This window comes from Emydura macquarii, unplaced genomic scaffold (assembly GCF_026122565.2).
Source record: "Emydura macquarii macquarii isolate MOO-44397 ecotype Brisbane River unplaced genomic scaffold, CSIRO-AGI_Emac_v2 contig_1230, whole genome shotgun sequence".
Classification (NCBI taxonomy): domain Eukaryota; kingdom Metazoa; phylum Chordata; order Testudines; family Chelidae; genus Emydura; species Emydura macquarii.
In genome coordinates this window covers 22,253,449-22,267,468 of record NW_027131367.1, presented here as the reverse complement: position 1 = coordinate 22,267,468, position 14,020 = coordinate 22,253,449, and the positions used below count along the sequence as shown (strand labels likewise).

Here is a 14,020-nt window from a genome sequence, read left to right as displayed (position 1 = left end):
CTTTAATTGGATCACAAACTCAGCCATGTAACTCTTTAACTGTTGCTAGATTAAATCCCATATTTTTAGTAGCATAATGGAAATGTCTAAAATATGTTACATTCTCATTCTGGCCAACAGTGATTTACACTCCTGAAGATGGGAAATATCCCTGTAAGTATTCAACTCTTCTAAGTATTCAACAGTTTACACTGTTGCTTTTCTATGCAACACAGAGCAGTCAAAACAAATTTGAGGCAACTCTCATTGAGAGCTCACAAATTGGTTTTATGGCAGATGCTCTTCATCTAATGAATTGATTCACAATCAGATGCTGGGATTCTTTTATATTTACATGAGTAATTGAGGTACAATAGTAAGCAGCATTGGTTTTCAAAACAAATTGAAGAAGAAATAAATCAACAGGTGTGTTTGAACTTGTACAGGAAACAGTCATTTCCTGCCCCTGCAGAGATTTTGTTTGCTTCTCTAACAATAAATGATTAGACTAAAAGTTGAAAAGTACAGTGCACCTTCTAAGAACGTATAGAGCATGAATTGGGAAGCCTGAGGTACTCCTGGGGCTGAACAGTTCATGAAAATACTGAGGTTGTATATTTTGAAAAAAACACAATCTCATCAAGTGTCAGATATTGCATCCTTTGGTGCCCTAAATTACTACATTAATACAGTCCAGGTGTTGGTACTGTATTTGCAAATCATTGATTATTGAGAGGGAAAAGGTGTTCACTTCAACTATTCGGAATAATCACAGGTCATCTATGTTGCAGTTCTCCTGCTGCCTTACAATTTGAAATCAACGTTTCCAGAATCCTCTGCCTTTCACAAACACCTCTTCATTTGTCACCTGTATATTTTTGCTGCCTACCTTTGTTTGCACTGAGTTTACAAACAGAATAAATATCTTTTAATTCATCAGAAATACTCGATTGTTTAAAACCCTTGACTGACTCAAGACTGGGCTGTTTCTCTTTGCTCTTGGAGAAGTTATGGGTGACTTGAGGTTTCTGGTTTACTTTCATGACTTGTGCCTTTTGAACCTGTGATCACCTCATGACTCCTAATGGTTATTGTTGCAGCCATGGGTTGTGTTTTCTCTGTGGGTGCAATTTGCTCACAATCTTTTGGATTTAACCACAGTGATGTTTGAAATCAATCAGAACCCCATTTTTCCGGCTACGCGAGCTTGGTCAGCGCTGTGCTGGTGTTGGGCACCATTCCACCCCATACTGAACTCTACAGCCCCTGGGTGGGATTATCAAAAGCACCTACATGACTGTCACTGTCAAGTGAAAGTAACTAGTATCCCTAAGTCACTTAAGATGCTTTTCAAAATCCCAGTCCATGACAGCCCTCATCTTCTGGCAACTGTCAATGTTTTCAGATGTAGGCACCTAACTAGGAGGTCTTGAGTCCCTGCAGCTCCCATTGGCACGAATGGGCATGCAGCAGCTCTGAGAATGTAGCCACTTATCTAAGTGTCTAGATATGGGTTTAGGTGCCTGCCTTAGGCACTTGGATTTGGAAGATATTGGTCCTAACCTGTAACATTCCATCTGGATGGGGATCACTAAGTACTCTCCCTGTGAAGGGGTCTTGTATCTATAGGGCAATGGTTCCCAACATGTGGTCCACAGACCCCTGGTGGTCTGCGAGGCTACTACAGGGGGTCCGCAGACAAGAAAAATAACAACATCTTCACCAAGGAAATGTACAATTACAAATAAAACTAGTAGCATGTGGTGGTCCATGAAATATTTGGAGGTTGAAAAGGGGTCCGCACACTCGAGACGGTTGGGAACCGCTGCTATAGGTCATTTGACCATCTTGTGCCCCAGCAGTACCTGCAGCTCCTGCAGCACTGCTTCAGAGGGGAGACCACACAGCCTCCTCTGTCCCTTTGACCTGCACATGTGCTGTTGTCATGTTCATATTTCTCCACCTCCCTTAAGAGAATGGAGGTCACTTTCCTTAAGAGCCCCTATCCAGTGGCTTCCTCAGATGAAACAACCCATTACATTTCAATTTACATTCAACTAAACAAAAGTATTTCTTAGAATAAAAAAGAGTTCTATACTAAATGCCTGAAATTTAGCTGTAATGGATGTTTTCTTGTCTACATCTACCCATGTATTCACTCAAGCTTTGTTATGCCACTCTCATCACTAGTCCTCTCAAACACTAATGGATTTAGCTTCACAACATTCTTGAGAGCTAGGTCAATATTCTTTGTGTTTACAGAGGGAAAAAGAGACAAAGAGGTGAAGCAATTACATCAAGGCCACACAAGGAGTTTCTGGCAAAGCTGGAATTAAACCCACATCTTCTGAGATCCAGTCCAGTGCCAGATCATCTTTCCCTTGCTCTTAAATTAGAGAATATTTATAAAATGCTGACACGTCTTCTGTCTGCACATCTCCCTGTCTCCTGTACTGAGTGTCATGCGCCTCTGGAAAGGAAAGGTTCTCAGAACACCAGCTTGCCTATTGACACTCCCCATACACACATCTGCCTTTGAGGGAGATGCATTGTAAATGTTGCATTTGATTACAAGAGCCTCCCTTGTTGATCTTGGTTGTTACACAAAAGCAGAATTCTCTTCTTTCCTGTTTAAAAAAGAAAAAAAAAGGGGGGGGGGGGGGGCCTTCATTTTAAATACATCTTTGGGATTTAGCCTTACTTTCATCCTGCATTGTCCAAACAGAATATTGGGTCTTTTCTAAACTCTAAGTTTGTGTAAGAAAAATCATTGCCATATTTCTAATCACCCCATTTCTATATCACATTTAACTCCTAACCATTACTCTGCAAGACAAAGCCCAGCCCAAGTGTGCAATGCAAGGTGCAAGCTTTCATTTTGTACGCTAGAAACCCAGCGTAAGCACGTGCCAGGCTGCCTCTACTTGTGTACACAGGAAACTGGGTTTCCTCATTGCTCTGTGCAAGTTTTACCAGAATTAGAGCTGGTTGGAAAATGGGTTTTTTCACCCTGTGGAAAATTTTGAGGGCAAAAACATCAAACCAAATATTTTGCCCAAAATTGTAGATATTTTGATTATGAAATTCTGCTGCAGTGCTTCATGGGAGTTGTAGTTAGGATACCTCATGTTCCTTTTCTCCTCTGTAGATTGAGCTCCCCAGTTGGACTACATTTCCCATGTTATACAATGGTTTTCCCTCTTGGTGAGGGGAGGAACATGGAGTTCAGCTTGGAAGACCAGCCTATACAGAATGGGGGAATAAGGCACCTGAACTACACTTCCCATGAGGCACCACCATGGGACTTTGGAATAAAAATATTTTGGATTTGGGCCAAAAAACCAACATTTTTCTGGTTATCAGGTGTTCAGTTTTACAAAAGAAAAATAAATTCTTTTCCCAGAAGGCATTGTTTTTTGTGGGGGGAAAAAACCCTGCTTGGTAGAAAACTCCATTTTCCATGGAAAACCAGTTTTTTGTTGGCAAATTTTTGACCAGCTGTTATGGTTCCAGCATGAGTTTTACCTTTGACCCCTCATTCACTCTCTGCATGGGCACCCTTCCTAGTGACTAGGACTTGCACCTGAACTTCTTTCAGGGTCAAATTCTATGATTCATCCCACTTGTAGACAGAGAGACAGACAACATGAGTGACCACCATATTTAGTGTGGCCTTGCCCAGGGAGCGATTAACTCTGGAGTTGATAGCAGAATGGTTAGTGCTTGAACTCAGCCACTGTTGGATGTGTTTTGAGGTGAGAGATAGTAGTGTAGGAGCACAGGATGGCAAGTGGTTAGGTTACTAGCTTGGAATTTGGGAGACCTGGGTTCAATTCCTTGCTCTGTTACAGGCTTCCTGTGTCCCCTTGGGAAAACCATGTGGGGGAAGATTTTCAGAGTCACAAGCACTAAATTCCCATTGACTTTCAATAGGAGGCAAGTGCTATTTGTGCCTTTGAAAAAATCTCTTTGCGCCTCAATTCCCCATCTGTAAAGTGGGGATAGTAGCACCGTCCAACCTGACAGGGATGTTGTGAGGACAGGAACGTTAAGGATTGTGAGATACAGCATTATGGTAACTGCGGTCCTTAAGTACCTTAGATAGAAAGGACTAAAAGTGTTCAGGAAAGCTTTTTGTCTTTGTTTCCAGCAGAGGGCGCCTCTCTGTCCAGCAATGAACACTTACATCTAGCTTCCTGCTGCTTCTGGTCTATTTCATATCTGTGCAGCTTTGCAAAAGCATCTCAACGGCTAATCATCAGACAGCAGCAGCCGGGCAGGTGTCAGGCTTCTCTTTTTTCCTTGATTTGGTCTCTGTGTCTCTCCTTTTTTAAACACATTTCTTTTCAAAGCATGGGCTCTGGCTTCCCTCTGGAACGGGCTCCTTAGAAGTGCATCTGCCTGAGGAATTCTGCGCTCAGGAGGATTTGCTTGTAAAAAATAGAAACCTGAGCAAGGTCCATTTTAAAAATAAGAAAGGGGCTAGAATGGAAAAGGAGAGCAGGACGCCGACCCAGTATGGATCACTGGAGTCAACCAAGTGGACAGCTGCAGACCCAGCCAAAGGTGAGAGTGCTTTGCATGCATGTGAAGCTGCCAGGCATCCCCTGAGGTCCCTGTCCCATGTGGGAGCTCAGCCACCTCTCCGGGCAACGGTCTCAAATCCCCCTTCAACACCAGGACAGCCTGCTGATGAATAACACAGTCAGAGCTGGCCCTCAGCTGGGCTGGTCTCCTAGCTCCCTCCCCCACTAGAGATTATCATGGGGGTACACAGCAATCAGAGGGGGGTGGGCATTTAGAAATGGTCAGTGCCTCTGAGCTGTCTCTGATGGTTTTTATCACCACCTTGAAAGTTTCACAAGGGTAAGCGAGGGACTCTCCCATCCTCCCCACATAGGACTGGGGTGGTGGGGACGTTGCTGGCACTGGGGAAGGAGAGGGTCTGTGGGTGCCTGCGTAGCTCAGTGTCAGGGAGAAGGCAATAAGAATTTTCAAAGCAGTCCTTTTCTGCTCAGCAGCAGGGATGTAATATTGGCAGGCACTGGAGGAAGCAGGTGATGAGGCTCATGAGTAGGAAAACCTGGCTGGGAACCAAGAGTTCTCTGTTCATTCACAAAATCGACTCACACCAGCTATTCCAGGCGGGAGTTTGTGCCGCGAGAGCACAGAGATGGCAAAACTCCAGCACCTTTTGGGACAGATCAGGGAAGGGGTGGATGAGGGGGCTAGAGTAAATGAGAAATGTCCTCGCTTGTCTCTCTGGGTGGAGAAAGTATTAAAAGATAACGCATTACGCTCCAGAGCATCGCAGAGCTGTGACTGCCTTTGAAAAATGATCCCCTCCTGACTCCAATGGCCCATTGTTAATTTGATTCTTGAGAACATCATGGTGAATAATGACAATGAGGGATTTACACATTCACCCCACTGCTAAATATTATTAGCTTCCACTTTACAGTTCCTCCAGTGAACGTCTGAGGGCTGGCGGTTCCGGCACCAGCTGTGCTGGGGAGATTGATGGTCATCCATTTATCCAGACTATTTATGCTGAGTTGATGGTGTCTGTTTATTCAAATATGCAACACTGTGATTGATGCCACCACAGAAATCTGCACCCCAGGAGAGGCAGCTGGGCTTCAGACAAGCAGCAGCAGCTCTTTCACCAGGTGCTACATAATAGCGTGGGGAGTGTGCGCTAGTGAGCCAAGAGGCAGGCAGGGGGGGCAGGACTCCAGAGCTCTCTTCCAGATGTAGCTGCTTGTTTGCTCTGTTTTCTCAGGCACCTCAGTTCCCCACTCTGTACCTGTTTCTCCACCTGCAAAATGGGGATGATCGCTTAACTGCAGGGCTGGAAGGGACCTCGAAAGGTCATCAAGTCCAGCCTCTTGCAAACCTCGACCATCCTTAACCTGTTCTTAAAACCTCCAATTACCTTCCTTGGAAGTCTGTTCCAGAGCTTAATTACCCTTAAAGTTAGAAAGTTTTTTCCTAATATCTAACCTAAATATCCCTTGCTGCACATTAAGCCCTTTACTTCTTGCCCTGCATTCAGTGGACATGGAGAACAATTGATCACCATCCTCTTTATAACAGCCCTTAACATATTTGAAGTCTGTTATTAGCTCTTTTCTTCTCAAAACTAAACATGCCCAGTTCTCAAAAGTCAGGTATTCTAAACATTTTGTCATTGTTTCTTTCCTCTGGACTCTCTCCAGTTTGTCCACATCTTTCCTAAAATATGGCATCCAGAACTAGACACAGTACTCCAGTTGAGGCCTCACCCGTGCTCAGTAGAATGGGACAATTAACTCCCGTCTCTGACATAGAATCATAGAATATTAGAGTTGGAAGGGACCTCAGAAGTCATCTAGTTCAACCCCCTGCTCAAAGCAGGACTAACCTCAGCTATATCATCCCAGCCAGGGCTTTGTCAAGCCTCAGCTTAAAAACCTCTAAAGATGGAGATTCCACCACCTCCCCAGGTAACCCATTCCAGTGCTTCACCACCCTCCTAGTGAAAAACTTTTTCCTAATGTCCAACCTAGACCTCCCCCCCTGCAACTTGAGACCATTGCTCCTTGTTCTGTCATCTGCCACCACTGAGAACAGCCTAGCCCCATCCTCCCTGGATCCCCTTTCAGGTAGTTAAAGGCTGCTATCAAATCTCCACTCATTCTTCTCTTCTGCAGACTAAACAAGCCTAGTTTCCTTAGCCTCTCCTCATAAGTCTTGTGCTCCAGCCCCCTAATCATTTTTGTTGACCACAACAAACTTCTCTCCAACTTCTCCACATCCTTTTTGTAGTGGGGGGCCCAAAACTGGACAGAATACTCCAAATGCGGCCTCACCAATGCTGAATAGAGGGGAATAATCACTTCCCGCGACCTGCTGGCAATGCTCCTACTAATGCAGCCCAATGTGCTGTTAGCCTTCTTGGCAACCAGGGCACACTGCTGACTCATATCCAGCTTCTTATCCACTGTTACTCCCAGGTCCTTTTCTGCAGAACTGCTGCCTAGCTCGTCGGTCCCCATAGCTGTGCATGGGATTCTTCCGTCCAAAGTGCAGGACTCTGCACTTGTCCTTGTTGAACCTCATCAGATTTCTTTTGGCCCAATCCTCCAGTTTGTTTAGGTCCTTCTGTATCCTATCCCTACCTTCCAGGGTATCTACCACTCCCCTTAGCCTAGTGTCATCTGCAAACTTGCTGAGGGTGCAATCTACCCCATCCTCCAGATCATTAATGAAGATGTTGAACAAAACCGGCCCCACGACCAACCCCTGGGGCACTCCGCTTGTGACTGGCTGCCAGCTAGACATGGAGCCATTGATCACTACTCGTTGAGCCCTATGCTCTAGCCAGTTCTCTATCCATTTTATAGTCCATTCATCCAACCCATACTTCTTTAACTTGCTGATAAAAATACTGTGAGAGACTGTATCAAAACTTTGCTAAAGTCAAGGTATATCACGTCCACCGCCTTCCCTACATCCACAGAGCCAGTCACCTCTTCATAGAAAGCAATCAGATTGGTCAGGCATGACTTGCCCTTGGTGAATCCATGTTGACTGTTCCTGATCGCCTTCCTCTCTTCCAAGTGCCTTAAAATGGATTTCTTGAGGACCTGCTCCATGATTTTTCCAGGGATTGAAGTGAGGCTGACTGGTCTGTAATTCCCTGGATCCTCTTTCCTCCCTTTCTTGAAGATGGGCACTAGATTTGCTTTTTTCCAATCATCAGAGACCTCCCCCAATTGTCACGAGCTTTCAAAGATAATAGCCAATGGCTCTGAAATCACATCAGCCAACTCCCTCAGCACCCTTAGGTGCATTGCATCTGGCCCCATGGGCTTGTGTATGTCCATTCTTTCTAAATAGTCTTGGACCCGTTCCTTCAGCACTGCGGGATGTTCACCTCCTTCCCATTCTGTGCCACCCAGTACAGTAGTCTGGGAGCTGACCTTGTCTGTGAAGACAGAGGCAAAAAGGCATTGAGTACCTCAGCTTTCTCCACATCCTCTGTCACTAGGTTGCCTCCCCCATTCTGTAAGGGGCCCACACTTTCCCTAATCTTCCTCTTGTTGGTAACATACCTGTAGAAATCCTTCTTGTTCCCCTTCACGCCCCTTGCTAGCTGCAACTCCAATTATGCTTTGGCCTTCTTGATTTCATTCCTGCATGTTCAAGCAGTGTTTTTATAATCCTCCCTAGTCATCTGACCAAGCTTCCACTTCTTGTAAGCTTCTTTTTTGTGTTTAAGTTCACCAAAGACTTTTTTTAAGCCAAGCTGGACGCCTACCATATTTACTATTCTTTCTGCACACTGGGATGGTTTGTTCCTGTGTCCTCAATAAGGTTTCTTTAAAATACAGCCAGCTCTCTTGGATTCCTTTCCCCCTCATATTAGCTACCCAGGGGATCCTGCCCATCAGCTCCCTGAGGGAGTCAAAGTCTGCTTTTCTGAAGTCCAGGGTCCATATCCTGCTGTTCTCCTTTCTTCGTTTTGTCAGGATCCTGAACTCGACCATCTCATGGTCACTGCTGCCTAGGTTGCCACCCACTTCTACTTCCCCTACCAAATCTTCCCTGTTTGTGAGCAGCAGGTCAAGAGAAGCACGGCCCCTAGTTGGTTGCTCCAGCACTTGCACCAGGAAGTTGTCTGCAACACTCTCCAAAAACTTCCTGGATTGTTTGAGCTCTGCTGTATTGCTCTTCCAGCAGATCTCAGGGTGATTGAAGTCTCCCATGAGAATCAGATCCTGTGAACTGGAAACTTTCCCTAGTTGACTGAAGAAAGCTTCATCTACCTCGTCCTCCTGGTCTGGTGGTCTGTAACAGACACCCACCACAACATCTCCCTTATTGTTCTTGCTTCTAAGCTTAACCCAGAGACTCTCAACTGGCTTATCTCCATTTTCATACTGGAGCTCAGAGCAATCATAGTGCTCTCTTACACACAGTGCAACTCCTCCACCCTTTCGCCCCTGCCTGTCCTTCCTGAACAGTTTATACCCATCCATGACAGTGCTCCAGGTGTGTGAGTTACTCCACCAAGTCTCAGTTATTCCAATCATGTCATAGTTTCTTGACTGTGCCAGGACTTCCAATTCCTTCTGCTTGTTTCCCAGGCTTCTTGCATTTGTGTATAGGCACTTGAGATAACTAGCCGATTGCCCTACTTTCACAGTATGAATCGGGAGGCCTCCCCTGCTGCACCCTCCTCCTTCTGCTTCCTTGTGGTGTCCCTCTTCCCCCCCCTTACCTTCGGGCTTAGGTCTCCGTCCCCCATCGAACCTGGTTTAAAGCCCTCCTCACTAGGTTAGCCAGCCTGTCCGCAAAGATACTCTTCCCTCTCTTTGTTAGGTGAATTCCGTCTCTTCCTAGTAATCCTTCTTCCTGGAACAACATCCCATGATCGAAGAATCCAAAGCCCTCTCTCCGACACCACGCATTTACTTCCGCAATGCGACGGTCCCTACCTGGGCCTTTTCCTTCAACAGGGAGGATGGATGAGAACACCACTTGCGCTTCAAACTCCTTTATCCTTCTTCCCAGAGCCACAGAGTCCACAGTGATCCACTCAAGATCGTTCTTGGCAGTGTCATTGGTGCCCACGTGGAGAAGTAGGAAGGGGTAGTGGTCTGAAGACTTGATGAGTCTTGGCAGTCTCTCTGTCACATCCTGAATCCTAGCTCCAGGCAAGCAGCACACTTCTCTAGTTTCCCGGTCCAGACGGCAGATGTGTCTTGTATCTCAGGTTCACCCTCTAGAAGACTTGGATAACTGCAGGATCTCATTGAAATCAGACTTTGTGTCCAAACTAGGGAAACAGATTACACAAAAGGGAGAGAGAGAAAAGATGAAATAAGGGTGGTTACATCATGACTTCAGAAAAGGCACAAGCCAGTGGGCCTTGGTCTTTGCAGACCGAGCAGCTGATCCACGAGAGCATGTTGGGAGCTGCAGAAGTCCATACCTCTGGAAGTCTGGCCCTGGATTTGACCCTCACGCTCGCTCATTGCCAGCTTTCCAGCTGTGTCATTCTCTCAGTTGTTTCTTCCACCTGTTTATCAAACTGTTAACCAAGCGATTCACCCCGTAGACAGAAAACCCAGACAGACCCTAGGGCAGCTCTGAAGCAAGCAGCAGTAGCAGACGGGCTTTCTCAATGTTTTGTGCAGAAATCATGAGACACTCACCTGCTCTCAAAAGGATTCCATCCAGCATCCAGTACTGTCCTTCCCCTTTGCGAACTGTATAAAAATAGCTGGACAGTACTGTAAGGATGCATATTGCTTTGCATGTCTGGGTGTGGCTATGCAAATGAGATTGAGTAATAAGAGTGTAGGAGTGGCTATGCCAGTGCATATATTAAGCCTCTGATCATGCTCATTGTGATGGGGATGTCTTCAGAACCCTGAGCAGACTCAGTCTCAGCTGAGCGCTTGTCCCTTTAATAAGAACTAGGCCTTCTCTCCACCAGCCTGCCTCCTGAGTGCTTATGGGCCATTACACCTGTGTCCTTAGCTAATGAAACAGGCATTAAGCCCCAGTTGTTACTTATCAGAGAAGCTATAAAATCATCATAAAACCTCCTAGTCTGGCTCCAGAAGTGACACTTCAATAAATGCAGGCTTTCAGGGCTGATTCAGGGCTGCATTTAAAAGATATCATATGAGTGAATGACAGTTGAAGTGGATAAACCGTTCATACTATCATTTTCATTACTTGCCCCGTTATCTGGTACTGCAGCGAAACCCGTATGGTGAAAGCAGAGCCAATTAGAGGCAGGCTAAGCTGGGGTAGCATAATAATAGTAATGACACTGAGCTAGCCCATGTCCTGCAGAAGAACAAGATCCCAAGGTGTCCCTTGGGTGTGCATGTGTACTGCATTGTAACAAAGCGGAAGTCACTTAGGACTTTGTAGCGGTCAGTATTCTTAACCCCACGAGCAGCAGGCCCCTGGCCGCTGAGCTAAAGGAAGATCTGGTGCAGGAATTAGTGGTAGAGGGCCTGTCATTCCCGTCTGAGCATTTCTGAGTCCATCCAGCAGAAGACAGTGGCTCACAGACACATTAGCCAACACATGCGTGCACTCATCTCTGAGGGGGAATGCAGCAGTCATTATGCACGACCAGCTCTGAGCAGCATGTTACGCAGGAAGTGATGAAGGATCCTGTGCCCAGTCACTGGTGAAATATAGGGAGTGGGGTTGGGCTTCCACTTTGCCCTAGATACTTTGGACTGATGGATCTGCCTATTGTCAGGAATCAGGGCCAGCAGCAGAGCCAGTCTCTGAGCAACCTAACAAGCACAGCTGGCCTGTAGCCTGCTGCCTGATTGGCTACACAGCCTGACTGGGGAGCAGAGTCAGCAGAATTGCTTTGGTTTAGTGAGTACCCAAAGCATTTGTTCCTGTCTGTGACAACACCTGCCTTAGAGGCAGCCCTGCTCCTCTCCAGGTTACCCACCTCTGATGTCTGACTCCTGCTCTAACCCCTAGGCCTGACCACCTACAACCCAGGCTCTGCCACCCATTGCTTTGCTGATGTTCCTTTGAGAGGCATGCCTCGGCCAGTGCCCTTGAAACACAGCACCGGGAAAAGCTGTTAGGGCTAGAGCTCATTTTACCCTATTAGCAAAGCCAAGACACTGTAGCAGAACCAGAAAAATAACTCAGCAATCCCAGGACTGTGCAGTCAGCTAATGGGCAGGTGATGTTAGCAGACAGCTTTGCCCCAGAGCAGAGCCCGGGGACATGACAGCGGGCATGACTAAGGAGTAACAGGAACTACAGACAAGGAGGCCTATTGGTACTTTTGGCGGGGAGGGAGGGGAGCTTCAGCCCAGGCTCTGTCTGACAAACCAGCTCCTTTCCACACTGTGAGGGCCTCTCCTGCAGCACTTCGTATTTCTGAATCTCGGGGGAGATTCCAGGCCAAGTCTCTAGGCACTCACGCCACACTTGGGCTGCCCACGCGGGCTTCCCCACAGCCCCCAACTGATAAAAGAGCAGGAAATCACAGGGCAACGTTTGCAGCCAATGCCATGCCAGCCTCCAGGAATTAGCCCCCTTCATCGTGACACTCCAGACCAGCAAGGGCCCATTTAAGTCAGTGGAAAGTGGAGTAGGCTTTGGTTCTGGGTAGGCCCACCTCTAGCAGGCTCGCTCTCAATGGAGCAGCACTATCGCCCCCAAGGCGCACATCTCAGCACTGAAGAATGAGTTGTTCTCAATTAAGGCCTTATCCAAAGATCACTGGAGCCACTAGCAAGGCTCGCATTAACTTGACTAGACTTTGGAACAGGTCCCTAGCCAGAGAACAGGGACAAGAGCTTGGGAGTCGTGTCCCAGGCTGCTCGCGTTCCAGATACCCAGTCCTGCCAGCAAGCCGCTGGGCCACACCCCAAGAATTACCCTCCTAGACCATTCACTGAATAATTCTGAATAACGAGGAGGGCCGAGAAAATCCTCCACTGCTGGCAGGTGATTTGTGAGCAGCAAGAGACGGGGAAAATGGAATGATCCATTCTTACTACAAATGATCCATTCAGCTCCTGGTCTGTGGTTTTGACATTTAAAAAAGGTAGGTGCATCCCTCCCAACGACAAATATGCTGTGGCCAAACTTAGCACTTTCCACCTGCAGATCTCAAACTGTTTTGCTAATGTTAATTACATGTTCGATAATCTGTCTTTAAGCCTCCCCGGCAGCCAGTGCAGCTGCCCTGTAATATTACCTTTACAGCAAAATTTTACTCTCTGATCTGGCCTGTGGATTATAGCTTCATTTTTTGTGCTCTCTCTGTGGACAAAACTCCCTGGGAGAGTAGGGAGAGCAGGTATCAGAGTTGGCCTCTGCCCATGGATGATTGGAAAGTAGATTTGTCCCTGGCACTCGATGATTTTTAACCTTTTCTTATATAATCTGGCCCTTCTATCACTCATGAGCTCCTGGCACTTCTTCCACTGTTTGTACATTGTCAGAAAGACGGATTATTGAACACGTAGTAAATCTGTCACTGTGCATCATTGATAATGAGGAAAAGTGACGCATGTCTGATAACTAAAGAGAGCTTTGAAGTGGAAGGTTATAAGACCTGGGACTAGAACAGAAAACTTTGACATGCTACATAAAAAATGGATTGGAAACTTCTGCCACGGTAAGAAATTCAGGCTCTATTGCACAGCATAAATCAAGGAGAAGTCTTTCCAGGTAAAGTAGCAGGGAGGAGGTGCTGTGTCTAGTGGGTAGAGCAGTCAAGTGGAAGTCAGGATTGCTGGGTTGTGTTCCTAGCTCTGTTACCAAATGACTGAGGAAGGCACCTGAGCCCCTGGAAAAGCTGAACAATAAAATGCACAAATCTCAGAGAAGCATTGGGAGGCTCAATGAATGTTTATAAAGTGCTTTGAGATCCTTGGATGAAAAGTATAAAGTGTTAGAGAGGCTCTTTGGGGCAGGGATTGTCTTTCTTTTCTGTGTTTGTACAGCGCCTAGCACAATGATACTCTGATGGGGCTGTTAGTCGTGCCTGCAATTCGAATCATTGCAGCGATCCCCGAGGGAAGTCTAGCTTGATCTGAGTGCCCTTTTGTCTTAGCAGACATCTATTTCCCAGCCCCTCAACAGCCTCCGTTAGATTTTCAGATAATGAAGATGAATTCTAATGGTGCCGCTGATATATTTGGGCTGTGAGAAAACTTTGAAGAACAAAGAGATTGTCTGATCTCAGTGGATCTGTCTACACTGCAATAAAAACCCACAGCGCTGGATCTCAGAGCCTGGGGCAGCTGACGGGCTAAAAATTGCAGAACAGATGTTTGGGCTGTGACACCATCCCTTTCACAGGGCTTCAGAGCCCAGGATTCAGCCCCGGCCTGAACATCTAAAGTGCAGTTTTTAGCCCCACAGCCCAAGCCCTAGTCAGCCATAGGTCTTTTATTGCAGTGTACATGTACCCAGTGCTTCAGGCAACAGACCTATCACCACAGAGCTCACGTGCATGGGGATGTGAGACTAGAAGCTATGTCCTGAA

The 14,020-nt window shown here is 46.5% G+C and overlaps 1 protein-coding gene across 1 annotated transcript in view; it reads left to right on the top strand.

Moving 5' to 3' along the window:
- Positions 1-4,466: 4,466 nt before the first annotated feature.
- The window catches only part of LOC137152924 (bMERB domain-containing protein 1-like), a 49,212-nt gene continuing 39,658 nt past the window's right edge, over positions 4,467-14,020 (top strand). The window contains exon 1 of the mRNA XM_067547876.1: positions 4,467-4,545. Coding sequence (XP_067403977.1) covers positions 4,467-4,545 — 79 coding nt within the window. The remainder of the gene's footprint in view (positions 4,546-14,020) is intronic.